The 27,971-nt window shown below is 45.5% G+C and overlaps 2 protein-coding genes across 3 annotated transcripts; one reads left to right on the plus strand and one right to left on the minus strand.

The window, feature by feature from the left end:
- Positions 1-20,602, plus strand: LOC100076620 (ADP-ribosylation factor-like protein 8B). Of its 2 annotated transcripts, XM_029073348.2 has the most exons (7): positions 1-251; positions 2,799-2,879; positions 10,789-10,862; positions 12,557-12,650; positions 14,958-15,025; positions 17,593-17,663; positions 20,235-20,602. In XM_029073348.2, the coding sequence occupies exons 1-7, from the start codon at positions 129-131 to the stop codon at positions 20,288-20,290; spliced, it is 567 nt and encodes a 188-aa protein (XP_028929181.1). In that variant the 5' UTR covers positions 1-128; the 3' UTR covers positions 20,291-20,602. The 2 variants fall into 2 exon arrangements, with proteins under 2 accessions (XP_028929181.1, XP_039769177.1); XM_039913243.1 differs by lacking the exon at positions 2,799-2,879.
- On the minus strand, positions 20,118-27,814 carry TMEM229A (transmembrane protein 229A). Its single transcript, XM_029072868.2, has 3 exons — positions 27,622-27,814; positions 23,409-25,165; positions 20,118-21,249 (listed from the first exon to the last, which is right to left on the minus strand). Exons 1-2 carry the CDS (start codon positions 27,812-27,814, stop codon positions 23,757-23,759), a joined length of 1,602 nt encoding a protein of 533 aa, XP_028928701.1. The 3' UTR covers positions 20,118-21,249; positions 23,409-23,756.
- Between the last annotated feature and the right edge of the window lie 157 nt (positions 27,815-27,971).

Here is a 27,971-nt window from a genome sequence, read left to right on the forward strand (position 1 = left end):
GTGGGGGGGGCCAGTGAGCGGGCACCCTGCCGCCCTGCAGCTCCGCAGCTCTGCACCCCTGCAGCTCTGCACCCTGCACCTCTGCAGCTCTGCACCTCTACCCTCCTGCAGCTCTGCACCCCTCCGCGATGCTGGCACTGCTGTCCCGCCTGCTGGACTGGCTCCGCTCCCTCCTGTGGAAGGAGGAGATGGAGCTGACCCTGGTGGGGCTGCAGTACTCGGGCAAGACCACCTTCCTCAACGTCCTGGCGGTACCGGCGTCCCCCCCATCCAGACCCTCCTCCTTCCACCCCCCGGCCTCCCCTCCCCGGTCCCGTTCTTCCCCCCTCAGCTCCACCCCTTGTCCCCCGATCCTTCCCCATCCTCGGCCCTTAGCCGCAATTGTTCATTAATTCAGTAGTATTTATTGAGCGCTTACTATGTGCAGAGCACTGTACTAAGCGCTTGGAATGTACAAATGGGTAACAGAGAGAGACAGTCCCTGCCCTTTGACGGGCTTACAGTCTAATCGGGGGAGACAGACAGACAAGAACAATAGCAATTGTGGCTCCCCAGCCCCTCGCCCTCCGAGATCCCTCTTCCCCCTCTTGCCCCCTTAACTCAGGTTGGCCTTACCCTCTACCCCCAGTCCCACCCTGCCCATCATCATCATAATAATGGTATTTGTTAAGCGTTTCTTATGTACCGAGCACTGTTCTAAGCTCTGGGATAGATTCAAGGTAATCAGGTTGACCCCCGTGGGGCTCACAGCCTTAATCCCCATTTTACAGATGAGGTAACTGAGGCGCAGAGAAGTTAAATGGCCTGCCCAAGGTCTCATGCCTGCTGTGTGGCAGAGCCGGGATTAGAACCCACGTCCTCTGACTCCCAAGCCTGGGATCTTTCCACTAAGCCACACTGCTTGTGTCCCCAGGCCCAAACCCTCATCCTTCAAGCCCCCTACCTCCCCTTGCCCCACTACTCCCTTAATCCCTCACCAGTCCCTCATCCTCGAAGCCCCTTCCCCCATCTACTTCTTCCCAGCCAGAGCTCATTCTTCTCCCCTCCCCAGTTTTCATCCTCTTACCACTTGGCCCTTCACCAAACAGGGTGTCCCCATCCTTCTGCCCTCAAAGCTCCTATTTCTTTCCAAACCCCCTTGCCCCAACCCATCCCTCTCCCCTAATCCCAGTCCTCCATCCCTAACCCCAGGGAGAAGCGGCGAGGCCTAGTGGAAAGAGCACGGGCCTGGGAGTCAGAAGGTCAAGGGTTCTAATCCTGATTCTGTCATTTGTCTGCTTTGTGGCCTCGGACAAGTCACTTCACTTCTCTGTGCCTCAGGTACCTCATCTGTAAAATGGGGATTAAGACTGTGAGCCCTATGCGGGGGACAGGGACTATGTGTAGCCCAATTTGCTTGTATCCACCTCTGCTCTTAGTACAGTTCCCGGCACATAGTAAGCACTTAACAAATAATATAATAATTATTATTATTAACTGTAACTGTATATCTCCAGGCCTAGTTGTCTCAGCCTTCATTCCTCAGCCCTCCTTCCCTAAATCATGTTAGTATTTGTTAACCGCTTACTATGTGCAGAGCACTGTTCTAAGCGCTGGGGGAGATACAGGGTCATCAGGTTGTCCCATGTGAGGCTCACAGTTAATCCCCATTTTACAGATGAGGTCACTGAGGCCCAGAGAAGTGAAGTGACTTGCCCACAGTCACACAGCTGACAAGTGGCAGAATCGGGATTCAAACCCATGACCTCTGACTCCCAAGCCTGGGATCTTTCCACTGAGCCACGCCGCTTCTCTCCCAATTCCCACCTCCCCTCTGGCTGAAGAGGGAGAGGGGGAGGTCGAGATCCTGGATCCGTGCCAAAATGGGGACCGCTGTGGGTCATGGTAGAACCCTGCATGGGCTGAAGACCAGTGGAAGGCTGTCAATCATATTTATCGAGCATTTACTGTGTGCAGAGCACTGTACTAAGCTCTTGGGAGAGTAGAATATAACAGACACATTCCCTGCCCACAATGAGCTTACATTCTAGGGAGGGAGAGCTCTAGGCACAGCTCTAGCAGCCTCCTGGCCCTAATTGGGAGATGGGAGCAGGAGTACAGAGGGGAGGGTGTGCTTGTGTACACTCCTCTGAACTTCCCGAGCCTCACCTGTCATTGGGTAGTGAATCCAGGCTGACCTCAGCACTTGGGTGGCACTCTGTGTGTGTTTGTTCATCTCTGCTGTTTCCTGGTCTTGTACAAAGCAAAAGAGAGAGTGGGTATGGGTTGGTGGATTGGAAGGAGACTTCCTCTGGCAGTGAGAGAGATTTAATTATAATCTGACGTGACCATGCTTTCATGGAATCACAGGGCTATAATCCATCAACCTGTCCCCAGGCTAGTTTAAACCAATTATACCCCCTCATGTATAGGGTGTTTCCATTTTTGGAGGCCTCAAAAGTACGAGAGCCAATCAGTCAGGCTCATCATGAACCTTAAAATAACTATTGATCACCTTCATAGTATGCTTGATCTCCTGAAACTTGACCCACACTCTTGGCCTCAATCCTCTTTCATTAATTTGTTAAAAGACCCCTTCATCTGAATAGTTGTGAAGCTGCAAATGTCCTGCTCAGGCTTGCCAAATTCTCTCCTTTTACCACCTCAGGTTAATTGAGAAGAAGGCCCTCTTTATAATTCTCCTTTGCCCCCTCCCCCCAGCTGTGAATAATGAAGAATCAAAACTCCTACAGCTGTTGTAAATAAAAACCTGTAGTGTTCTTAGTATTCTTAAATATTTGTCTTTTCTTTTTTATAAGTCAGGGCAGTTCACTGAAGACATGATTCCGACAGTAGGTTTTAATATGAGAAAAATAACCAAGGGAAATGTTACCATAAAGGTAAGTGTCAAGTACTTTAGCTGAATATACATTTAGAAATGCCTCCTTTTAACCTATTTGAGCAGTAGAGGGATATAAACAAAAAGTAATGACATTGTAGGTGTTTATTGTACTATTGTTCTGTGAAGAAAAGGTTAGTCAAAAGTTTCCAAAGAAAGAATGAATAGTAATTTCAGTGTAGTCCCAAGTGTCCAATTTTTTGAGAATTGGAATATTTATAGCTAAACTGCTCTGTCATTAGTAGTGATGCATTGAGTGCCTATGATGCAAAGCACTATTCTAAATATTGGGAAAAGGTACGAGTGAGAAATAGACATGGTCCATGGTTTTCAAGCTAAGGACTCTGAATCTAAGAATAAGGAAGGAAAATAGAGTTGCTGACAGACACACAGAGAAAGATGAAGCAGTAAAAGCACAAAAGCAGGCTGAGATAAGCGTGACCATAAGTGCAAGAGCAGTAGAGCCTCATGACTAGAGGAACAGATTTGCAGGCATCTCACAGTTCAGTCCACCACTCTCCCTGTCTTTAAAGCCCTAACAAAATCACATTTCCTCCCAGAAACCTTCTGAGATTAACCTGTTAGTTCCCCACCTTCTTCAGTCTTCTGCATCACCCATGTTCTTGGGTTTGATTGTGCCCAATTAATCAAACAATGGTATTTATTGAGCATTTTCTGTGTGCAGAGCATTGTTCTAAGCACTTGGGACAGTATAATATGAGTTGGGAGACATGTTCCCTGCTCATCCTACACCCACCACTAATGTCCATATCCTTATACTCTGCTGCTTCCCCTATCTATAATTTATTTTAATGTCTGTCTCTCCAACTAGATTGTAAGATCCTTGAGGGTAGGGATCTTGCCCACCAACTCCGTTGAATTGTACTCTCCCAAGCGCTTAGTACACTGGTCTGCACTTACTATATGCCAGGCTCTGTACTAAGTGTGGGGGTGGTACAGCTAATTAGTTTGGACACAGTCCATGTACCATATGGGGCTCATAGTCATAATCCTCATTTTACAGATGAGGTAATTGTGGCACAGAGAAGTGAAGTGACATGCCCAAGTTGACATAGCAAACAAGTGGCGGATCTGGAATTAGAACCCAGGTCCTTCTTCAATTGTATTTATTGAGCCCTTACTGAGTGCAAAGCACTGAACTAAGCGCTTAATAACAATGATGGTATTTGTTAAGTGCTTACTTTGTGCCAAGCACTGTTCTACTCACTGGGATAGATACAAGGTTATCAGGTTGTTCCACGAGGGGCTCACATTCTTAATCCCCATTTTACAGATGAGGTAACTGAGGCACAGAGAAGTTTAGTAACTTGCTCAAAGTTACACAGCTGACAAGTGGCAGAGCTGGGATTAGAATCCAGGTTCTCTGACTCCCAAGCCTGGGCTCTTTCCACTAAGCCATGCTGCTTCCAGATGTTATTGATTGATTGCAACAGTGACAGTTGTGGCCTTCCCAAAGTTCTAAATGTTGAGATGGCCTCATGCTGCTGCAGGAATTCCTTCTCCCTTTCCAATAAGGAGCAGGAGCCAGAGGGATTGTTGGGGGCGTGGGGTGGTGGTCCAGGGTTAGGGTTCCAGTTGTGGCCTCACATTGCAGAATTTCATCTCCCTTTCTGGTCTATTTAATTAAATTAGTTAGATCAGAGTATTTATCATTTACTATAAGACTAACTTAGAAAAATCATTTTGTTGCTTAACCCACAGAAAGCATTCATGAATACCATGTCTCTAATTAATTAGTTCTGTTTGCCTAATTTTTCTGCTTTGAAAATAGTTTCCCTAATTGAAAGGCTAAATTAATTAATGTGTATCTTTAATATGCAGTATGTGAACTGAAGGTCCAGTTAACTATTGAATTTCTGTTGTTTTTTGATTAATTACACTTTTTTGTGGGCAAGGAGTGCCTAATATAGTGCTCTGCACACATTAAGCACTCAATAAATACAATTGAGTGAATGAATGTGTTTACTCACTTTGTATTATACTCTTTGAAAACACGTACTAGAGTGCTATGCACACAGTAAGCACTCAATAAATACCACTGATCGATTAATGTAAGCTGGGCTGTGACCCTTCTGTTTGAGTTTTCTTACTCCTGATACCTTTCTTATTCCCAGAGTCCAAATACTGCTGCACAGTTCCTCTTCTGCTCACCCAGGTGCTCTTTTTAGGTATTTAAATCAGGAAGGGAAGTGGTTAATTCCAAGTCTGCTCTTACATGCAAGGTTTGCTGATGACAAGCCCTGATTGTGGTTCCTGCAGAGTTTGTTTATCCACAAGTGAAAGTTTTTATAGCATCCCCAGCCTTGCCACAAATTTACGATGGGGCAGGAACATTCTTTATTTTAGAAGCAGCTGTTCTCAGATGAGCAGCTGATCAGAACAGAGATGATCCAATTCCCTAGTTAAGGTTTCATTGTGGGCAGGGAACGTGTATACCAACTATGTTGTATCATGCTCTCCCAAGCGCTTCGAATAGTGCTGTGTGGATAGAGTACAGGCCTGGGAGTCAGAAGGACCTGGGTTTTAATCCCAGCTCTATTGCTTGTCTACTGTGTGACCTTGAGCAAGTTACTTAACTTCTCTGTGCCTCAGTTACCTCCTCCATAAAATGGGGATTAAGACTGTGAGCCCCATTTGGAATAGGGTATGTATCCAACCTAATTAACCTATATCTACCCCAGTGCCTAGCACCGTGTTGGCACATGTCCAACCTGATTTACTCATATCCTCCCCAGTGCTTAGTACTGTGCCTCACACATAGTAAGCACTTAACAGATACCATAATTATTATTTAAATCCTATTCTCTTCTACTTAAACTGTGAGCCCCATGTGGGACAAGGGAATGTGTCCAATCAAGTTACCTTGTATCTACCCCAGCTCTTGATACTGTGAGTGCTTGGTAAATAATAAGCTATTAACAAGTACCATAATTATTATTAGTAGTATTGGCAACTCAAGGATGCTTTCACACCAGAGGTGAAATATGCTTGGAAACCAATTGATCTCTCTAACACGCCCTTATCTGAAGTAAATTGTATTTCTTTTGAGGGGCGGGCCATGTCTTGCACTGCTGGAATCAAATTATTAGACCCTGTGGATAATGTTATGGTTTCAATAAAATATAATATGAAGAAATCCATTATCTATTACTAAGCTAAATCATTTTGCTTCCAAGTTCCATTGTGACCTCTGGTGTAATGAGATGGCTAACTCAAATTAACCCAACCATTTTGGGGCATTAGCTTTTAGGCTAGATCTGCAGTCCAGGCATAGAAAACAATCTGTGGGGTTTTGTGTTTTTTGTTTGGGTTAGTGTAAAGTTGTGTACACTAGTCCTAATGACTGCTGGTTATTTGTCATTATTAATGCTGCATTTTGTTATTTTTATTTGGGTTAGTGTAAAGTTGTTTACGCTAGTCATAATGACTGTTGATGTTTGTCAATGTCAATACTGCATTAGCTGCCAGACTACATTGCACTTTGGGGAGAAATTCTTTGAGTCAGGTTTACTCTCCTTTCAACCCATGTGCCGAGAGGTGTAGAACCTTGCCAACTGCCCCAGGGCCATCAGTTGGCTCCGTCACGTCACCAGCTTGTGTGTCTTATTGGGGACTGAGAACCAGCTCCAGACAGTGGTGTCCCTCGTTTCGTTGGAACTTGGGAAGGAGGGGTTTTCTGGGTGTCCTCCAGATGAAGGAAGACAGGTTCAACCCAAGTAGAAAGGTTGCCCAGTGGCAGATTTACTCTCAGCTGCCAGGGATCTAGCCCCTCAAAACAGTTGTCTTCTATTTCAGCAGGTCATCATGCTCCCGTTGAAAGGTGGTGGAATTTGCGTAGCCATGTTAGGCGGCTGTTTTTGACAATCAAATAAAGCTCCTATCATCAGAGGCTGTGTCTTGGTCCTTTAAAACAAGAAGGTGCTTATTGCAGCAGACACCTGGAGTTAGATCAGGTCTGAAGCTCCATAATAATACCTGCATAAAACACAAGAGCTGAACATAGTGGGCTTCGTAGATGGGAGGACTAGTTCTCATGAGATTCCAGTGGATAACTTGGTTATTATTTTGAATATGACTATTGAACTTGGGCTCAAAACTTTTATTGAACTACACTATTAGATGACGAGAAAACTAGGGGCTCGTTGCCAAGTAATGGCCTCTTTGGTCAAGAGAAAAACAGTTGTGGCTATAAGTAATGCTACAGTGTTATTTAGGCCAAACTCCTTAAAGATTAGGTTCATAAGTAAAGCTCTAACCAGGCAGGACCTTCTGGCTGCACTGGTCTGTAATAAGTTTGTTAGTCAAATCATTTGATGGCATTTTAGTGCTGTCTGTTCCGGTAAGCACAGCCATGTGCCAAAATCATGATCCCTGCATTGGGTGGGATGGGGCAGCAGATGTCAATCATGTCGGTATAGCAGAAACAAGAACAAGCATGGCATGGTTACTACCATCAGTATATTGGGCTGAAGTGACCAGATGAATTATTGAATATGTGTATATGTTAATGCTGAAGGTGGATGGCAAGAGCATGGGCTTGCGAGTCAAGAAAATGTGGGTTTTAATGCCGGCTCTGCCACTTGTCTGCTGTGTGACCTTGGGCAACTCACTTAACTTCTGTGTCTCAGTTACCTCCTCTGTAAAATGGGGATTAAGTCTGTGAGCCCCATGTGGGACAGGGACCATGTCCAACCTGATTACCTTGTCTCTACTCCAGTGCTTAGAACAGAGCTTGGTACATAGTAAGTGCTTAACAAATACTATTATTGTTTTTAATTGCTAAACAAATACCATAAAAAACTCCAAACCAGTAAGCGCTCAATAAATGCCATTGATAGATTAAGATTGCTTCTTCCTTAACCCAAGTCAAGAACCATGTTTCCCCTCTCCCAGTAGAGGAATGGCAAAAGCCCTCCCTTAGGAGTACTGACTATAAGCTCCTTGAGAGCCAGGAATGTGTCGCTTACCCCTTTGTGCTCTGCCAAGCACTTAGTACAGTGCTCTGCAAACAGTAGGTGCTCTATAAATAGCATTGGTTAGAGTGAAGGAGGAAGTGGAAGCAGAGGCCCAGTGAAGAAAGGAGGAGTATTGATCTTGGGTACATAAAAATGAGTTTGCTAGATTAGTGTGGAGTTGGGACAGAAAGAACTTTTGTCCTTGGTCAGGAGTCAAAACAACCTTGCAGCTGTCTTTGCTTTGAATCTTTCATGTTAGCCTCTGCCTATCACTCAAGAAGCAGGAAGGAAATGAAATGAACAGATAGCCTTATCAGAAGGTTTTCTGAAATGAAAAGTCTAGTGGACATTTACTATAAAACAAGTTTTGGCTCCAAAGTACCTTAATCTTGATAACACTTGTTCAGCCACCATTTATCTTCACAACTTTGATCTCAGCCAATATTAAAAAAAGATTTCTTCCCATCCCATTTTCTGCTAAACCCGTAAAGCTGTTTCCCAAACAGCATTCCATATATTTCAGCACTTCTTAATTCCACTGTGCAGATTGGCAAGAGGTACACACGTTGTGTAGCAAAATTCTTTCATCTCTACTTTCTCCTGCTCTCCTGTTGGCCTCCCCAAACTCACCCTTAGGCTTTCCGTACACCGCTGGTTGCCTGAAGTCGATCAAATTTTCAACCTTTCCCCTTTCGACTTCCCAGATGACTAGCCGAAATCTTTTCTAACTCTTTGGAGTTGGGCACTGCAAGTGGATTGCTTATTTGATTCAATTTTTATTTTGTTCTCCAGAGGCCTTAAAATTCCATTGATTTGGCTTGACAAGAAATTTAATTGATCAATGATATTTAATCCTCTAATTTTTTTCTAACAATGTTTATTAGTCCCTGTTTGGTCAAAGTGAATATAAAAAGTTCATAGTCTAAAAATCATTAAAATTTTATATTTTGGGAGAGTCTGGCTCTTTTTGGCTAATCCCTCTGATAAATTATTTATGGTTATGAAAAACAGAAGATCCACATGGGTTTAAATTGCTAGCTATTCCAGAAATGTTATTTTTAGTACATTTGCAGTGTTGATTTCTTTTTCCCCTCTGATTATACATTTTAGGAAATAGAATTGAAATAAAATACAGAACTTTAGTGCTCAGTTTTAAGGGCAAGTAAAAAAAAAGTCACCATCTAAACATAAACATTTTGCTTCTACTGGGTTTACCCCATGTCTAAATCTCTTTAAGGTAACACAGTAACCGTTCTCATGGAGAATACTTGCAAAGCCAAACTTTGAGATTGGCAGGGTGAGAGTAGGTGAAGGTGTGGTTTGAATTCCTTCTACAAATAGGAAATGTGCTCACTTTAAGCTGCTTAATTTAAAAAAAGCAGTTTAGCACTAGGGCCTAAATGGTAAACATTTGGGTTCATTATATTTAAAATGGGAAAAAGTCCTGAAGGGGAATGCATTTTTAGTGCTGATGATTCCCAAGGGAATTAGTAGTGCAAATGCCTTGGTTTGAAAAATACATTGCCATTTTTATTGAGATGCTGCACACGGGAATTAAGAAGTTAACATCTGAGCATTCTATTTCCTAGATTGAAGACACTTTCAAGAGGCATAAATGAAAATGTCATTACTAATCATGATCCAAGCTCAATGAAGCCAATAGTGACTGAAGTAGTTACTATCAAATTGTTGTTGTCAGGTGCTCTGTAGAAATTAGCTGTTGGTTTTAGTTCCTGGCACATGGTGATACCACACCAGTTCCTATAAATCGTATATTTTTTGAAAACAGATGTGGGAAATGATGTCTGAATAGAAGATTAGATGAGTCCCCATTTAGCCAGAGGTATAAACTTGATTCATGCTTTGACAGGTTTTTCCTGTGCTGCAAAAGTGGGCACCATGAAATGAGGCTGGATTCTTCCCAGATTGTTAACTCTCCCATATTCCTTTGCAAATGGCAGTAGTGGATGGATTCAGTAGAGTGGTCAAGCTGAGAGCTGGCTTTCAGAGGGGATCACATTGTGGTGTGGTCCTTCTCACTCTTTTTTTTTTATTATTTTAAGCATCACTCGGGTGGTACTTGGTCCCCATCTCGTAGTACCAGAAACCCTCTATTGGGATGAAGGAAACAGTGATTGATGTAGAATGGAAAACTAAAATAACACAGGTGGGACAAATTAGAAACTTTAAGATTGAACAGTCCCTGTGTATGAAACAATTGAAAGCAAACAAGTAAAAAAGATTACCTTTAACCTCTTTAGTAAGGCAGGTCCTTCAGCCACGTACCTTAGGACTTTTGGCCAAATATTATTTGGTCTTCTCTGAAAGTGTCGTCAGTGGACAATCACTATTTCCCACATTAGTTGCATCACTATTCCACAGTGCTTTGCTTTGGATTTTACAAGAGATTTGTAAAATCACATAGCATCTGACTCAGTAAAGTATTTTTAATCCAAACAGTGCAGGAGAACTAAATCAGTCACGTGGTCCTACTTTCTAGGCATGTTTTTCTTGTTAGCTTTTTCCTTTTTTTTTTTTTTTAAGGTCGTATATTCAAAAGTGAGATTTACCATTGAGTCTTTTTGGTTCATTGATTTCCTGCCTTTGAAATTAGCTTTTCCAAATACTTTTGCATGTTTAAACCAAAGGAAAGACCGGATTGGAGAGTTCAGCGTCAAGCTGAGGTAATGCCTCTTTGAGAGAGAAAAGAGAAAAATGCCTTCCCCTGTCATACTTCTGTCTGGCTATTGCTGTAGGAAACAATCTCAAATTACTTTTTCCTCTTCTAGCATTTTTGAAACATGGACAATCACTGTTAGACCTGGATGAGTCACAACTTTTGAAGATTTGATGCTGTTGTCCCCCTCCTTTGCTGTTCATTGAATGTTCAAACATGTTCAAAAATCATTCAGGAAGTTTGCTGAACTTTTGCAGGTTTGGGACATCGGAGGGCAGCCAAGGTTTCGGAGCATGTGGGAACGCTATTGCAGAGGTGTCAATGCTGTTGTGTAAGTTGGTTTTTTGGTTGTTTTTTTTTAATACTCCACATAGGATGCTACCTGGCCTTTCTTGTCAGTCAGTCGGTCAGTGGTATTTATTGATCATTTACTATGTTCAGATCACGGATCTAAGCGCCTGAGAGAGTACCAGAATTAGTAGATATGTTCCCTGCCATTATCAACGGCAATTATCGAGTGCCCACTGTGTGCAAAGCCTTTATTAAAGCACTTGGGAGAGTAAAATTAGGATAGATAATCCCTGCCCTCAACAAGTTTAGAGTCTAGTGGGGAGATACCCTTAAAATAAGTTACAGATAGGAGGAAGGAATAGAGTCTATAAAATCCATGCATACATAATACAAGGGGTGATGAGTACTTATGCATGTAGGTGGCATAGAGGGCTAAAGTGATTGTTGCGATATGTAAAGTGGGGAGATTAGAGATTGATTGGAGAAGTAATGTCAGAAAGACTGTGAAGGTGGAGAGGGCTATAGTTTGTAGGATCAGTCAGTTGTATTTACTGAGTGCTTATTGTGTGTAGAGCACTGTACTAAGCGCTTGGGATAGTACCATACAATAAACAGGCATATTCCCTGCCCACAACGAGTTTACAGTCTTGAGGGGGATATGCAGAATATAGTATATGCAAGGGGAGGAAGTTCTAGGCATGGGGGAGTGTGTGAGCAAGAGGTTGGTGATTGGAGAGTTGGGACTAAGGCCCAGTGAGTAGATTTGAAAGAAAAGAAGAAGGTGGGTTGGAGTGTAGTGAGAAGAGTGTGGATTAGTAGGAGGAAGAGAACTGATTGTGGATTTGTAGGAGTTTCTGCCTCAGGAGTTTCTGCTTGATGTGGAGAGGGATTGACAGCCACTTGAGGTTTTTGAGGAGGGTGGAGCCATGAAGGGTGACATTATAGAAAAACAATCCGGGAGTAGAAAAATGTTCCAGGAAGCAGAGTGAAGTATGGACTCAAGTGGGGAGGGCCTGCAAACCGGGAGATCTGTGAGTCGCCTGAGTCGGTAGTCAAGTTGAGTAATGACAAGTTGCCTAGACCAGTGTTGGGGTTTGTTTGTAGTGGATGGGACAGATTCTGGAAATCTTGTGGAGGAATTACTCACTTAAAGCAGAAGTTTCAGGAAAATCAAGAGGCAAGTGGAAAATAAGGGCAGGCTCCATAAGGGGCAACTGCACTAGTATGACAGCAGCCAATCTTTGGGTAGAGTACAGGCCTGGGAGTCAGAAGGATCTAAATTCTAATCCCAGCTAGGCTGCTTGTCTGCTTTATGACTTTGGTCAAGTCACTTAACTTCTTTGTGCCTCAATTACCTCATCTGTAAAATAGGGATTAAGACTGTGAGCCCCATGTGGGGCAGGTACTGTGTCCAACCTGACTAGCTTGTATATACTCCAACACTTAGTACAGTGCTTAGCACATAGGGCTTAAAAAATGCCATTAAAAAAACCCCCAAACTTTTTGTGTGCAGTCCAGTGTGGATTGTTGGTTGTGCATTGGTCTTTTCAGCCAGACCTGCTCAGTCAATAATAGGATCTCACCATCAGTAGCTTCATCTTTAAATATTACAGGCTTTAGTGTATGTATGTTTTATGTGTAAAAATATATACTTGTACATATGTTATCAGCACTGTCTCAAAGCCATTTCAGTGGCAAGAGTGAGACTATTTCTTTTTCTTTTCTACTTCTTAGTTACATGGTGGATGCAGCCGATATAGAAAAATTAGAGGCTTCTAAAAATGAACTCCACAGTTTGGTAGAGAAACCACAGCTCCATGGAATCCCTGTAAGTCTTCTGAGAACAAAACTTTCCTAGGTTTTTTAGCTGTGTCTTGTTAAGGTGACTGGAAGAAATTTTGATTTTTAAGGAAATCATTAGTAAAATTCAATAGCAATTATGCATGTCTGCCTCCCTCTGAGCAAGCATAGTATTTCATAATGCATATACTTTGTCAGATTTGCACATTTGTCAAAATAATGTTCAGATCTACAAATATCTTTACTGGCCTGTAAAATTTTAATCAGTCCTTTCCCTCCTCACCGTAGGGTGCTTTTTCTTTTTGTTTGATGAGAAGCAGAAACCTAAAGAGATATAGATCTGTGCAACTGTTTTGGATTTTTTTAATTTATAGAAGTTTTTTACAGAGTGAATCAGGTTGATGGAGCTATTCTGATCTCTGCTCACCAATTCTCAGGGAAATTATATATTGCAGGTAGTTCAGTCTCTAAATTTTAGAGTTTGGTTCCTTGAGGACATGGATATCTCTCTTTTTTGAAAGTGCTTCCACCAGCATCAAGTACTTTTGGGGACCTGAGGAATATCATTAGGTGCTGAATTTCCACACTTCCCATTGTCTGATCATTAAATATCCTAATAACATAGGCTAGTGTTCTAGGCCCTGGGGAAGTGTGCGGCTACAAAATATACATCCTAATTTTTAAATTTTCAGTCTCCCTACTCGTATATTTACAACAGTTTGGTAATTTATGTCATCATAGGTTAAAACAAGTATTGGGTAGGTAGGAGAGAGGGCAGACCAAGTGATTACTGTCCCCATTTAGCTATATCTAAAGGTATAGCACACACGAGACTTCACTGAGAGGAGAAACTATACATGGTGTATTTATTGAGACATGTTGATCAGCTGGTACGTTCTTATAGTTGGAAAGTATTTTTCAACTTTCCTTCCCTATCTGATGCCCTAAAAAACAAGCATCAGATAGTGTACAGTTGGGAGTCTCTCTACATGCTTTAAGAATTCTGATGATCATTCTTCAGATGGTATCGTAGAGATTTTCAGATCTGGTTTCCAAGAGACAGGAATCTAGCCAAGACTATCTTACCCAGGCTGGTTGTATGTTTCAAGTTGAAGTGCATAGCATCATCTCACTGGGTGGTCTTTGTTACCCAGAAGTCCTTGCTTCTTGCTAAACTTAGCTCATTATCTGAGTTGTGAAATATGTTATCTGTGTAATTGTGATTTTTTGTATTGCTTTTGTTAAGCACTTACTATGTTCCAGGCACTGTACAAAGCACTGAAATAGATGCAAGTTAATCAGGTTGGACACAGTCCATGTCTCACAGTGTTAATTCTCATTTTATAGATGAGGTAACTGAGGCAAAGAGAGGTTAAGTGACTTGCCCAAAGTCACACAGCAGACAAGTGGCAGACCTGGAATTAAAACTCAGCTCCTCTGGCTTCTAGGCCCATACTTTTTATATACTAGGCCACACTACTCTGCGTGGTCTATCATTTGTATTGAGCACTTTGTGCAGAGCACTGTACTAAGCGCTGGGGAGAGTACAGTTGGCAGGCACATTTCCTGCCCGGTCTAATGTTATCTTACCAGGTAACCTAGGTTACTGCCTTTAACCTAAAGCTGCTTTGCACTCTGACAGTGATGGAGAAGTTAAAAACTTTTGGTGAAACCAATGTAGTGGTCAAAAGTGAACTGATTTTTTTCTTAACATGCATCACATTTTGAAGAATTTCACTTCTTAAAATTAAGTTGTGTTTAAATGTATTTTACATATTTTTAATTAGCATGAAACTGCATTTCCCCATAGCAATCCAAAGTGTGATCCTTAAACCATTTCACAGACTCTTGGGCAGCAATTTTAGAAATGCCACTGGAATGCCCTGTTTATTTATGATTCCTTTACATAAGTGTGTAAAAGCCAAGTGTATCGAACAAAATTAATCAAAAATAGCATAAAACTTTGCAGTCTATTTTCAGTCTGTATACTTTTTAAATGTAAATTACTCCATTTCCTATCTTTGGAATTAAGGGTTTTTTCAACTTTCAAATTGAACAAAATGGAACAGACTGCCTAACAGATTTTTATAGAATGTATTTGCAAATACTGCCAAGAGTAATAACTATTTCAGTTATACTTTCTGTTGTTTCATTCTACTGCTTTTCATAATGTTGAAATTCAACATACTGGTTCACTTGGGCATTGCCTTTTATTTCTTTAAAATGTTCTGCTTTCTGTAGTGGAGAAAGACCTAAAGAGGAATAGTGAAATACTCTCCAAATCCTATTAAAATGGCCATTCTGTGATTCTGAATTTTATTTTTTATCCTTTTAGGTGTTAGTGCTTGGAAATAAAAGAGACCTACCCAGTGCCTTGGATGAAAAACAGCTAATTGAAAAGTTGTAAGTGTTAACGTAAACTGAATGCTTATGTTAATCAGATCATTTTGCTGCACTCAACCTTAGGTCTTGAAAAACCTTTTTAAAAATCTATCTGCCAGGCAGACGTATTACTAGTCAGCATTGAGAAATGGGGAGATAATTACAGCGTCAGATCCGGGCAGAGAGTTTTCTTCTGGATGTGTTTCCCTCCTGAAGTCTGTGATGTTGCTGAGGGAAGATGTGCGTTGGAAGAAAGGAAGGCCTCTTCACCAGCAGAAGCAGCGTGATTTTTCACAGGCAGGAGCAATGAGCAGATTTTCCTTGTGAATCTGGCCAAAGTGGAACAGGTTGGAGAACTGGGGAGCCACTGGAATCTCGGGAAGGGAATGGCAAGTGGATCTAGATGGATCTAGAATAAAATCCGGTGCCAACCATATGTAAGAGAGCTACCTATGATGCCCTCCTCTCTGAGTGTCTTGCCAACGGGGATGCTGGCTGGTGCTTGGTGGTCTCTGCCTGCTGCCCCCCTGACTCCTCTGTGTCCAGGCTGGGGCTCTTTCCCTCCACCATCCATCAATCTTGCCTTCACCTGTCTGTCTCTACCATCTCATTTGCCACTGAAGGATGGAGGAGGTAGTGGCATCTCAGCCCTTAGTTTGCTTCTCAAACACCAACTTATTCACTGTACTTCAGTCCCGTTTGTCATCGACTCCTTACCTACATCCTTTCCCCCTCATGTGTGACAGACCAATCCTCTTCCCATCTTCAAAGCTTACTAAAATCTTATCTCCTAGAGGCCTTCCCCAACTAAGTTCTCATTACCCCTAGTCACCCTCCCTTCTGCATTGCCTCTGCACTTGGATCCCTTTCACATTTGATAGTCACCCCACCCACAGTACTTAGGTTCTTCTTATACTCTCCCATTTCCCCATCAGTAATTGATTTTAACGTCTCCCCACCCACTTTATACTGTAAGCTCCTTGTGGGGAGGGATGGTGTCTATCAACTCGGTTGTATTGTTCTCGTCCAAGCACTTAGTACAGTGTTCGGCACACAATAAGTGCTCAAAAAATATCATTGATGTAAGCTTGTTGGGTGCAGGGAATGTGTCTGTTTACTGTTATATTATACTCTCCCAAGCGCTTAGTACAGTGCTCTGCACACAGTAAATGCTCAATACATATGATTGAATGAATGAACAGAGGAGAAGGCAAAGATAGTGGCACCAGGGAAAATAATAGCAGTAGCAATTGTGGCAGAGGAGGCAGGAGAAATGACTGAACTAGTGGAGGTGGACAAAAACAGTGGACTTGTGGACTAAGGTGGCAGTGTGTGGGGACAGATGGGAAGCTCGTAATGTCAAAGGACCCAGCCCTGGGTGATGAGCAGACTGGGAGTAGGCTAGGGAGTAGCTGGAAGCCACTTGGTTTCTTTATTAGAGGATTTTGAATCTGAGTTCAGTTTGCACTTATAACCCAGCAAGGTTTTCTTTGGCCTAAATACCTTCCTTCCTCCCTCTCACAAACTTTGAACTGCTTTGACTGACTTGAACAAGGTGACTAAAACTGTGTTCAATTTATCCTTATAAAATGGCAGTTCTGTTTAGCACTGATGATGACACATCTGTGCACACTTTGTCTTTTTGCTGTCTTGGATATGTAAGATAGCATTTTGAAAAGGAAGTCCTTAACTATTTACAGGTAAAAACTCAAATTCAAAGCCTTTCATTATTGCTGCCTGATCATGAAACTATATATTATAACTTCATACACTATTTAAAAAATATGTTTTTAATTGTTCTGAATAATATTTTGGCTCCTGGGGATACATGAATGTATTTGACATTATTTCTTATGGGAAATTATACTTCATTTAGGCCTCTCACTTAACATTCTTTTTATGGAACCAATTAAGAGCACTAAGTGAAGTATAACTGCAGGATCCATTTGCTACCAAGCAGAGTGGTTTTTTGTCTAAGCATCTTAGTTTTGCAGATAAATGAATCATTTAATATTATTATACAAATAACCTTTTTTAGTGAGCCAATTGAAGAATTTTGGAAAGTGAGAAGTTCCTGTGATTGTTGACTTTTACTTTTTGACATTTTGGGTACTTCCCATGCATCTTTAGGATGGTTTGCATTCTGGGCACGATTGGGGTTTCTAGTCTGTTGATTTAGCACCAATTGTACAGAGGCAGGTGAATCACTGTCAGTGAGTAAGGAGATTTTAGGCGCAATGTCTGATTCAATGTTTGGGATTCATTTGTGGTCCCCTTACGAACCTACTGCTGAATGTACTTGCATTTTGTCCTGACAGATGGTTTTCAGGAGTCATTTTTAACTTTTTAATGTTGAATGTAGCCTACTAGCACCTATGCGTTAAATGAGCCCAGGTTTTCGATTCTAGATGTATTAGGTGCACCAGAAATGTCTTCTATTCGATCATGAGCCGGAAAATAATGTTTGAGGTAGCACAGGAGTGCAAGGGTCACATTGAAGGGTCATTTGTATCTGAGGGCAAAATTCTAAGCATCTCATTCAAAACAATTTCTGAAGTCATTTATTTTTATTTTTATTTTTTTTGTAGAAATCTTTCACTTATTCAGGATCGAGAAATATGCTGCTATTCCATTTCTTGCAAAGAAAAGCAAAACATAGGTAAGCACACTTCGGAGCTGTTTATAAATCACTGAGAAATGTGTAGAAATATACTATTCATAGTCCCTAAATTGGAGTAAGTGGTTTTTGAAAGTTTAATGGCCACTCAGCATTTCTGTTTGCCGATAATGCTTGGAAAAATGATATCCCACTTTGGATGCTTCTATTTGGCAACATTGCAACCTCCTGTAATGTAGAAGTCTTTGAGATATAATATCTTGTAAATTGGCATTTAGCCCTGTTTTGGTTTTAGTCTCGTCTAAGTGATCAAAAAGTGTTGGAGTCATAGTGTCTGAGATCATGTTTTTCCAGATCGTGTTCTAACCTTCAGCGTCCTCAAAGTCAGGACATTCTACCTTGTGCCTAGTGAGCTGTGTCAGACATCTGCTAGCAAAGCTTGCACCTGTGAGCTGAATTCAGCCGAGCTATTTTCTAGTGTGATAAAGGAGCTGCCCAAGCTCGTGGAAGAGTGACTCCCTCCTTTTTTTTCATTTCCATCCCTTCCCCTCAGCCCTCACCCTTGTTTCTCTTCTCCTTCGGCCACCTCTCATTGGTTTGTGTTCGAAGGTGACCATGTGATCTTTCATCTATTGAGTCTCACCAAATACTTTGGGAGGTCTGCTTGGCCCTGGTAGTGGGTCACCGGCTAGTGGCTTCCAGTACTTGGCGGGGGGTCGTGGTGTGAGGGAGACAACTTTCCATCCTGTTTTTCTGAAGGGAAAGTTGTTCCTTGGAGGTTCCCTCCCCTCCCCCGTCAGGGAATTGCAACCGCGCCGGATCCTGGGAGAGAACAGATGCCAGGCAGGCTTGGCCCTGCCCAAGGATTCGGAAGGGCAGCAGACAGAGCCTGGTATGCTTGGGTTTCTGAGTGGTCCTGGGCTCTCTTTCATCCGAGGCTGGGGGATCGGAGTCCCTGGTGAGCTCAATGTCTGTGAAGCAGTAGCCTGTGTACAGATCCGTAATTCATTTATATTAATGTTTGTCTAGACTCTAAGCTCACTGTGGGCAGGGAATGTGTCTGTTGTTATAATTTACTCTCCCAAGCACTTAGTACAGTGCCCTGCACACAGTAGGTTCTCAGTAAATACAATTGACTGACTGACAGGAGACCCTGGGAGCCTGCTGCAGAAACCATGCATCTGAAAATGTTCCACATTTCTCACTGCCAAACTCAGTTCTGTTTGTGTCCTTTTGGGATATCGCCTCTCTCGTCTATCCATCAGTGGCAGTTAGCGAGTGCTTACTGTGCACGGGCGGTGGACAGAGCATGGGTTTGGGAATCAGAAGGACCTGGGTTCTAATCCTGGCTCCACCCCTTGTCTACTGTGAGACCTTGAGCAAGTCACTTCACTTCTCTGTGCCTCAGTCACCTCCTCTGTAAAATGGGGATTAGACTATGAGCACCACGTGTGACAGGGACTGTGTCCAATCTGATTAACTTGTATCTACCCTAGTGCTTAGAACAGTGCTTGGCACATTTAAGCGCTTAACAAATACCATAAAAAAAATGGAGGCCACTGACTGGAAGCTCCTCACACCCTCTGTACTGCCTCTGCTCTGCCCCTACTGCCAGGAAGGTGAGAATCCCTCTGGCAGCATCTTAAGCACTGTCTGTACTAGTCTCTGGTCTACTTCTCAAAGAGACAAGCCAACCAGTGTCAGAGACCGAAGTGCATTTGAGAGCTCTGATGCCAAGTTTTTAAGTTAAGGATGAGGAACAGACCCTCAAAGATGAGTTCCTTAAAATTAAGGAGAGAAGTTGCTCCTAAAAGTGTTACTGCATGAAAGAAACACAGTGCGTTAAACTGGAGAAATTCAAGTTTATTGTCAAGTGATGACATGGTAGTCTCCCTTTGGGCGTATCGGACAGGCCTCGCTCCTGAGACTTCTAGACAGGGAACGTCTGCAGAGGAATTGGTGAGAGTGAGTGGTCTGCTCAGTGCAGTACCACCGTTCATGTTCTCTCCTCCCTGCCAGGTAGGTTCCTGTGGACCATCTGAACATCTTTACAGATAATCATGGGAGACATTAGAGGGGTGTCTAACATGTTTTTGCAAGTCATTTAGCCTCTTTGAGCTCAGTTTCCTCAACTGTGAAATGGCGATAGGATAGATCAGGGGACGGGCTGTGTTGGATCTCATTGCCTTGTATCTACCCTCGTGGTTAGCACATAGTAAACCCTTTGCAACTGCCATAACTATACAGTTGACCTTCTTGTTGACCAAGGGAAGAGGTAATTGGTAATGGAGCCATCCTTTCTTGGTGGCTTTTAGTTGTGAGCCAACTGGGATGGGTTGGTGGCGAAGGGAGCACAGTGACCATGCTACCTGTATGTGACACTGTTTGTAGTTCGTCCTCCTTTCGGGGTTTGTGTGTGTGTGCGCGCGCATGCTGCCCCTCAGCATCCCGTTCTGCACAAGCAGCCAAAGACCTGAGGAAATGGCAGAGCTAATATTGACTGCAAACTTGAAGCACTTTATTTTAATGGCTTTTAGTGTATCTATAATCCTTTGTACCTCTATAAAGAAAACTATTGATTTTTTTTTCTTTTCGTTTTTAAAATGCTTTCAGACATTACATTACAGTGGCTTATTCATCATTCCAAGTCAAGGCACAGTGCAAGATAAAGTCCTTTCCATAAAGGTTGCTGAAAAAAGAAATGAAACCCACTCCCTGGATTTGTTTTCACCATCACCTTAAAAAAAAAAAAAGAACCAAATAACTGCTGATTGGGACTGCTATTGCTGATTGAAACTGCTTAATTTCAAGAAAGTCATAATTCTTACACAAATGTCAAGATTATTGAAGGTGATTACTAAATGTGACCAAAGCCAGTTTTTCTGAGCCAGAAGTCTCTTCTAAGGTTTTTTACATGGGCATTTGAAAAACATTCAATACTTTTCCATCTGAAGTTGAATAAACCACATTGTTGAAATTTATTTGAATGATCGAACCGTCACTGAAGATGAACTGTAGTCATGTATTACATTCGATTTGTTAGAGCCACTTTGGTGACTTGTGAGACTTTACGGTTATGTTGCTTTTGAGACCTGTTACGAAAATGGCCAGAATTATACTGAGGCTCCAAAAAGCAAAATCCAGCTGTGTCAATTTGAAAGTGAGATAGTGTTATCAGCTACTAAGTATTTATGTTTTGATATCCCTACTGTCAACTTGCATCTTCTTCTCAGTGCTTTAGGCAGCATATTAAAACCATTTTAAATATTTATGCCGCTATAAAATTAGCTGGGCTAAACTGAATATACCCCTTTCAGACCCAAATGCTATGGTTTCCCAAGTCTCAAATGTATTTAAAGGCATACTGGTTTCTCCCATCCCCCTGGCATAAATTCAGAACAGTAAAACCGACCATCGATTTCAGCACCGAGCAATACAGTGCTCTGGCACACAGGAGGCAACCCAATCACTATTGTTGTGGATGAGATGTGTCGGTCTCTGACCTGCATGAGTAATCCTCTTCTGCACAGACTCCACAAGTGGCTGTGTGCTGGAAAACGACACCCACAAATACAGAGAACCAGACTGTGTCAGTTCAAAGAGGTTTCCTTGCCGCTCTGACTTGAGCCTGTCAGGAGATGGAAGGAAACTGAGCAACGTATTCTTAGTTCTCACACCGACTATTTGAATTCAGTCGACTCATAATTTTCTTTGGCAATGAATGAGAGGCAGGGAAAGTACAGTTAATGGAAACCCACACATAGTTCAAAAACACTGGCCAGCGGTTTCCGTCACCTTCCCAGCTTCCTTTATCAGACCCGTTGATGAGTAGAAACGGTGGCCTATTAGTGCTTCACCTCTCCCCATCTCTGTCTGGTTTCTGGAGATCCCAAGGAGCAGTGACCTGCCAGCCCAAGCTGGACCCCAGTAATATCCGCTCAGTGGTGAAGTATGGTTGCACATGAGGTCAGTTTGAAAGGTTATCATTAAAGTGACATTTGAAGCATGTGTGTGTAAATACTAGCATAGAGCAAGTGTTTACATTGGAACTGGGCCCATTTAAGAAGGATGGGTACAGTTCCTGGTTTGGATTGCTTCAGGCCTCACAATCCAGAAGTTGCCAAGCAACAAATGAGACAACTGTTGAGGTGAAATCATTTTTTGATATTATTATTATTATTGTATTAAGGGCTTGTGTGTCAAGCACTGTTCTAAGCACTGGGATAGATACAAGACTTATCACAGTGAAGTTTAGTTCTGTAGGCACAGGTTTCTTTTTTCAGAAATTCTCTAAAAGGTTTTTAATCGCATGAGTGAAGACCACTATGCTCCTTTTATCCTCAGAGAAATTGAGCAAAAACCCTTTGGCTTCCACCTTTCATTGTTTACAGGATCGACGAACATGATTGTGCCAGTATCAGCAATTGGTCTCAATATGGTATACAAGGCAGTTTGGACCAAGTATTGTCCAGCATGGCTTAGTGGATGGAGCACGGGCTTGGGAGTCAGAGGTCATGGGTTCTAATCCCGGCCCTGCCACTTACCAGCTGTGTGACTTTGGGCAAGTCAGTTAACTTCTCCGTGCCTCAGTGACCTCATCTGTAAAATTGGGGATTACGTCTGTAAGCCCCATGTGGGACAGCCTGACTGCCTTGTATCTACCCCAGCACTTAGACTAGTGCTTGGCACATAGTAAGCGCTTAACAAATGCCAGAATTATTACTATTTGGAAGACAGGTTAGCTTCAGGGAGTGGAAAGGGATTAAGGAAATTTTTTTTCAAAAAATGCTACTCTTCCCATATTATTTGGAAGTAGAATGGTGGCACATTAGTGGAGGCTTTGGCAAAAGGAGTAATATTTTGTATAAACATTTTTAGGTGTTGATACAAAGCCCCTGGGTACTGAAGATTTAAATAGCACGCTAGACAGACTTATCTCAGTTATTACAGCCTCCTCGTGGGCCCCTGCTTTTACATGTAAAAATCCAAAGTGCATTTTTAAGTAGACTAGTTTGGACAGACAAGTATCATTCACCATCTCACTGAACTTGGGAGTTTCCTGATAATTCCCATGAAGTTGTCACTGGTTTATAAAGCACAGTACCACACGGGGCCAACCCTAAGCCCACTAGCCGCAGCTGAAAGAGAACAGAGATGTTTTTCAATGTCACGATAAGAGACTACTTAAATAGATATCTGAATCTACTATAGAACCCAAAACTTACATTTCCTTGCTTCGGGTAGACCCGTTAAAGTATTCCCTTTCCTACTAAGCGCTGCTGGGATTTTGCATGTGCACAGCCCGGTTAAAAATGATTTATTTTTTCTTCTACTCCCTTCACAGACATTGGTCCCACGGGGAGGTACGAGTTTTGCCTTAACAATCCCGTGTTTTTAAAAACTCCAGGCGTAAAGGAAACAAGATCTGATCCACTTTTAATACACTTATGTATTTAAGGCTACCAAACTTGGAAAACGATCAGTTCCGAGATGGAGAGTAGAACGTACTAACCCAAGGGGAGTCTTGGGGTTTTTGACAAGAGACTCCTCAGATGGTATTTCCCAGAATGTATTTCCACACGAGTGTCCATTCTCCTTGACTTAGGTGCTAGACACAGGCACTTGGATATGTGACAAACACTGCGTTTAAAAATCCCACACGCACACACACAAGTTTCTCGGTACAGGGCAGCGAACTCCAGCAGGCAGTGATGATGTGGAAAACGAGAGCCTGATTAAAATTTAAATAAGCAAACCACTAGTTAGTTACAAAGAAGCCTCACCTACCTCTCGAAAACACTGGTGTCGACATTTAAAGAACCTCTTCCGTGAAGAGGCCGCCCTGCCCCAGCCCTCTCCGAAGCAAGTGGTTGCACGGTTTTTTAGTCATTAAGGTATTAAGGTTGTGTTTGTTTTTAGTTTTCAACACTGAATAATCATAAAGACCCCGGAGTGTTACGCCAGCTTCGAAAGGATCCCTTTCCAGGTGTTGTGCATAGGTGCCTAAGGCATGTAGGCCAGCCGGAAAACCCCAGTGGCGAGCCCCCCGCGTTTCGGGAGACTTTAGTAAAAGATAGAAAACGTCAGCGATCTTTAGAAAAAGAACACAAAACCAAAACACGGCCACCCTCCTCTTCAACATGGGGGGCCTCCAGTTTCGGTCGGTTGGGGAGGGGGGACTCGGGGGTCGGGCGGGCAGCGCACCCTCCACAACACGTTGGAGAGGAGGTCCTGGTAGACGCTCAGGAAGACCCAGCCGGGCAGGTAGACCAGGGTGATGAGCCCCATGAAGTTGAGGGGGTAGTGCGAGTAGTCCCAGGAGCAGGCCCCGCAGCCTCGGAGGACCAGCCCCCAGCCCAGCTCCCACGTGTAGATGAAGAGCACATAGAGAGGGACCCTCTGCCAGGTGGCCCAGCCGCGCCCGCGGTGCAGGTAGAAGTACAGCCGCTCCACCACGAAGCTGCAGCTGCCGTACATGAAGAAGGACCACAGGGACGTGTGGCCCCTGGCCGGCCCCGGCCCCGGGCCCAGCACGTTGAAGAAGAAGGTGAAGAAGATCTCGTCCAGGAAGCCGTGCATCCCGAAGAAGAGGAAGCGGAGGGAGCCCGGCAGTCCCTCGTGGGGGGCGGTCGACGCCGCGGGCCGGGGAGGCCGCTGCTGCTGGTGCTGGGGTTGGAACTGCTGCTGATGCAGCTGTGGTTGAAGCTGGGGCTGCTGCTGATGCAGCTGTGGTTGATGCTGGGGCTGCTGCTGATGCAGCTGTGGTTGATGCCGGGGCTGCTGATGCAGCTGTTGAAGCTGGGACTGGTGCAGCCGATGCTGGGGCTGGTCCTGCTGCTGATGCAGCTGTTGAAGCTGGGACTGGTGCAGCTGCTGCTGGGGCTGGTCCTGCTGCTGATGCAGCTGTTGAAGCTGGGACTGGTGCAGCTGCTGCTGGGGCTGGTCCTGCTGCTGATGCAGCTGTTGAAGCTGGGGCTGCTGCTGCTGCTGCTGCTGCTGCGGGCCGAGCCCGGGTGGAGGGGCGCCGGGGGCGACCCCCGCGGGCTGCCATGGCCTCGGGCAGGTGTACTGCAGGCTGAGGAAGCCCTTGAGGAACACCTGGGAGAGGTAGAGGGCCAGCCCGTACTGGAGGGCCAGGTCGGCCGGGCCGGGCCCGTCGGCCGGCCCGCCCCCGGCCCCGCCCGGACCCCCGGGGCCCCCGGCGCCCCCGGCCCCGGGCAGCAGCCGCAGAGCCCCCGCGGCCAGAGCCTGCAGGCCGACGTGTGCGGAGGGGAAGAGCAGGCCGTGGAAGGCGAGGGGTCCGGCCGGGCAGCGGCCGCGCTGCAGGTAGACGCGCTCCAGGGCCAGGTGGGTGAGCGAGTGCAGCAGGCAGCGGTAGGGGGACGAGAAGCCCAGCAGCCGCGGGTCCGGGCGGCGCCCGAACCGCCGGGCGGCCGACAGCACCACGTCCAGGGTCAGCCCGTGCATGCCGTAGAAATACAGACGCATCCAGGCCGGCAGCAGCGGCCCTTGGGCGGCGGACGGCGGCCCGGGGGGCGGGCGGGAGGCTCCCCCCGGGCCGGGCCGCCCCGCCGCCCCCTCGGCCCGCCGCTCGCCCCTGCGCTGCATGCTGTGCGCCGCCGGCCGGGCCCGCGGCTCCTGCCCGCGCCGGGGGGCGGGGATGCCGGGGGAGGACCGACCGGTGCCCGCCCCCCGCCCCCCGCCCCGCCTCCGCTCCCGGAGCGGGGAGGGCAGCGGGGAGCCGGACGGAGCCGCTGACCCTCCGGCTGCCGGGAGGAGCCCGGCCCGCTGCACCAGCCCCCCCCCCCCCCCACCCTCGTCCTCCCACGGCTCCACGGCCTCACTCAACCCTACGGTCCCTGGTGTCCAGCCCCCAGCTCCCCCTTCTCCTGTCCAGCTCCCCAGCTCCCTTCCCACCGTCCAGCCCCATCTCGCTCCCCATCTGTCCGGTCCCAGCTCCCCTTTCCACCGTCCAGCCCCAACTTCCCCCATCTGTCCAGTCCCAGCTCCCCTTTCCACTGTCCAATCCCATCTTCCCCTTAATCTATCCAGCCCCAGCTCCCCTTCCCGCTATCCAGCCCCATCTCTCCCCTTCCCACTGTCCAGCCCTATCTCTCCCCTTCTCTGTCCAGCCCCATTTCCCCCCCTTCTCTGTCCAGCCCCATCTCCTCCTTCTCTGTCCAGCCCCATATCCCTCCTTCTCTGTCCAGTCCCAACTCCCCTTTCCACTGTCCAATCCCATTTTCCCCTTAATCTGTCCAGTCCCAGCTCCCCTTCCTACTATCCAGCCCCATCTCTTCCCTTCTCTGTCCAGCCCCATCTCCCTCCCTCTCTGTCCAGCCCCATCTTCCCCTTTCTCTCTCCAGTCTCTTTTTTCCCCTCCTCTGTCCAGTCCCATCTTTCCCCTCTCCTTATCTGTCCAGTCCCAGCTTCCCTTCCCACTGTCCAGCTCCATCTTCCTCCTTCTCTCTTCAGCCCCATCTTCCCCCCATCCTCAGTACAGCCCCATCTTCTCCCTCCTCTGCCCAGTCCCATCTTTCCCCTCATCTGTCCAGTCCCAGCTCCCTTCCCACTGTCCAGCCCCAGCTCCTCCCTCCACTCTCTAGCCCACAACCTTCCCTTTTCCCTCCCATTCTCTCCTATCCCAATCTCAACTTCAAGAAATATTTCACTTCTTCCTTCATCCTCTCTCTTCCCTCCCCTTCAGTTCATGCTCCCTGCTTGCTGGACTTGCAGACCACAGGGCTTCCATCTATTCTCCTCCCCGGCCTCCCCCCGCCCCCTCTCCCCCCCGGAAATGTGGCAGGGTGGAGGCAGCGTTGGGTGGGGAGGGATATGCCAAGGCAGAGTCCTGACCGGGAGGGAATTCCTTGGTTGGGGGAAACAGGGCCAGATTCTGCTGGCACAGTGGCATGGCCCAGTGCCACCGACCTGGAGCCGTGGCCAGAGACCAAACTTCTCTGAATAGTCTGTGGCCATCCAACTGGGCTTTGGGTCCTGGGCAGAGCACATGTTCTCCAGTGCCCTGAAGAGCCCCCTTCACTGGTCTCTGCTGACCCTTCCTCCGTCTTCTCTTCGTTTCTACCCTCTGTCAGCTTCACTCTGACCCCCTACCCATAGTTTGACCCCTCCTCTTGAGGAACTTCTTTCTCTCTCTCTCTTTCTCTCTCCCCTTCTTTCTCCCCGCCCCTCAGATCTCTTTTACCTTCTGGCCTATGTCAGGAGCCAGGTGAGTAGTGACGTGGGGATCTTTTAGGCCTGGTGACTTCCAATCCTATGTCTAGATGGAGAGTTAGGCAGAAAGGTGCCCACATGCCAACTCTTTCTATCCTAGTGTGGAAGGGGAGATGGGAGCCAAAGTCCTCGGGTGTTACTCCTGGGAGAGAGAAGTGAGTTTCGTGCTGGCCTCGGCATCCAGGGGTCCCCCAAGGGTTCCAAGCACGGGAGAGGCTCACAGAGCAGCCTCCTTGTGCTAAAAACAATACTGGAAGTCTCCCTTGAGGCTCAGAGCAAAGATGAATCCCCTTCCCCACACGTTTTTTATAGTATTTGTTAACACTTACTGTGAGGCAGACACTGTACTAAGCACTGGGGTAGATACAAGCTAAAAAGGTTGGACGCAGTCCATGTCTCACATGGGGCTCAAAGTCTTGATCTCCATTATAAAAATCTATAAAAGATGAGGTAACTGAAGTGCAGAGAAGTGAAGTGACTTGCCCTAAGTGACACAACAGGTGGTGGAGCTGGAATTAGAACCCAGGTCCTCTGACTCTGTTTTATCCGCTAGGTCATGTTGCTTCTCCAACCTGCTGCTTCTCACCTCAGACATGAAAACTCTGGGAGGCAGTGGGTGGGCTGCCTGGTACTTAAGCAGCAGCCTTAAGTGCAACACCCACTCTCCTTGACCCTGTCCCAAGGGGATCTATCCCCCGTGTTGTGGCCCATGCTCATTCCGCTGGGCTCCATCTTGGGGCTCCAGGCGGGGGTGGTGTTCCCTCACCGAGCAGAACCAGGACTTTGAGAACTGCCACTGACACCTGGACAGCCACTGGGATGGAAGATTTGGGTCTGGAGCCCAGCATTCTCCTTCTAGAATGGGAAAAGCCCATGCCTCTATACCAGGGAGCCCGCCTCCCTTGTGGTCCGCTGAGTCTCCTGAAGGGGGCCTGGGCAGTGGGCACAAATGCATGCATGCGCCCCAGTAGTACGGTAAAAAATTGTCATTCCGTTGCCAAGGCGTTAGCTTAGGGGGTGGGAGGATGCGGTTTCTTTTTCAATTCACTCTCTGTCTGAGATTGTTTCTTAATTCCAGAAACTTCCTCCAAGTTCCTGACCCCAGGCCAGACCGGG

The sequence above is a fragment of the Ornithorhynchus anatinus genome, chromosome 10 (assembly GCF_004115215.2).
Source record: "Ornithorhynchus anatinus isolate Pmale09 chromosome 10, mOrnAna1.pri.v4, whole genome shotgun sequence".
Taxonomy (NCBI): Eukaryota; Metazoa; Chordata; class Mammalia; order Monotremata; family Ornithorhynchidae; genus Ornithorhynchus; species Ornithorhynchus anatinus.

Bases quoted from the DNA above. Each gene is read 5' to 3' on its own strand.
- LOC100076620 (XM_029073348.2), top strand. From the start codon at position 129: ATGCTGGCACTGCTGTCCCGCCTGCTGGACTGGCTCCGCTCCCTCCTG. The intron at 10,863-12,556 runs GTAAGTTGGTTT...TCTACTTCTTAG, and splicing joins AGAGGTGTCAATGCTGTTGT to TTACATGGTGGATGCAGCCG. The intron at 17,664-20,234 runs GTAAGCACACTT...AAATGCTTTCAG, and splicing joins CAAAGAAAAGCAAAACATAG to ACATTACATTACAGTGGCTT.
- TMEM229A (XM_029072868.2), bottom strand. From the start codon at position 27,814: ATGCATGCATTTGTGCCCACTGCCCAGGCCCCCTTCAGGAGACTCAGC. The intron at 25,166-27,621 runs GTGAGGGAACAC...CGGGGGGAGCCT, and splicing joins CAAAGTCCTGGTTCTGCTCG to CCCGCCCGCCCCCCGGGCCG.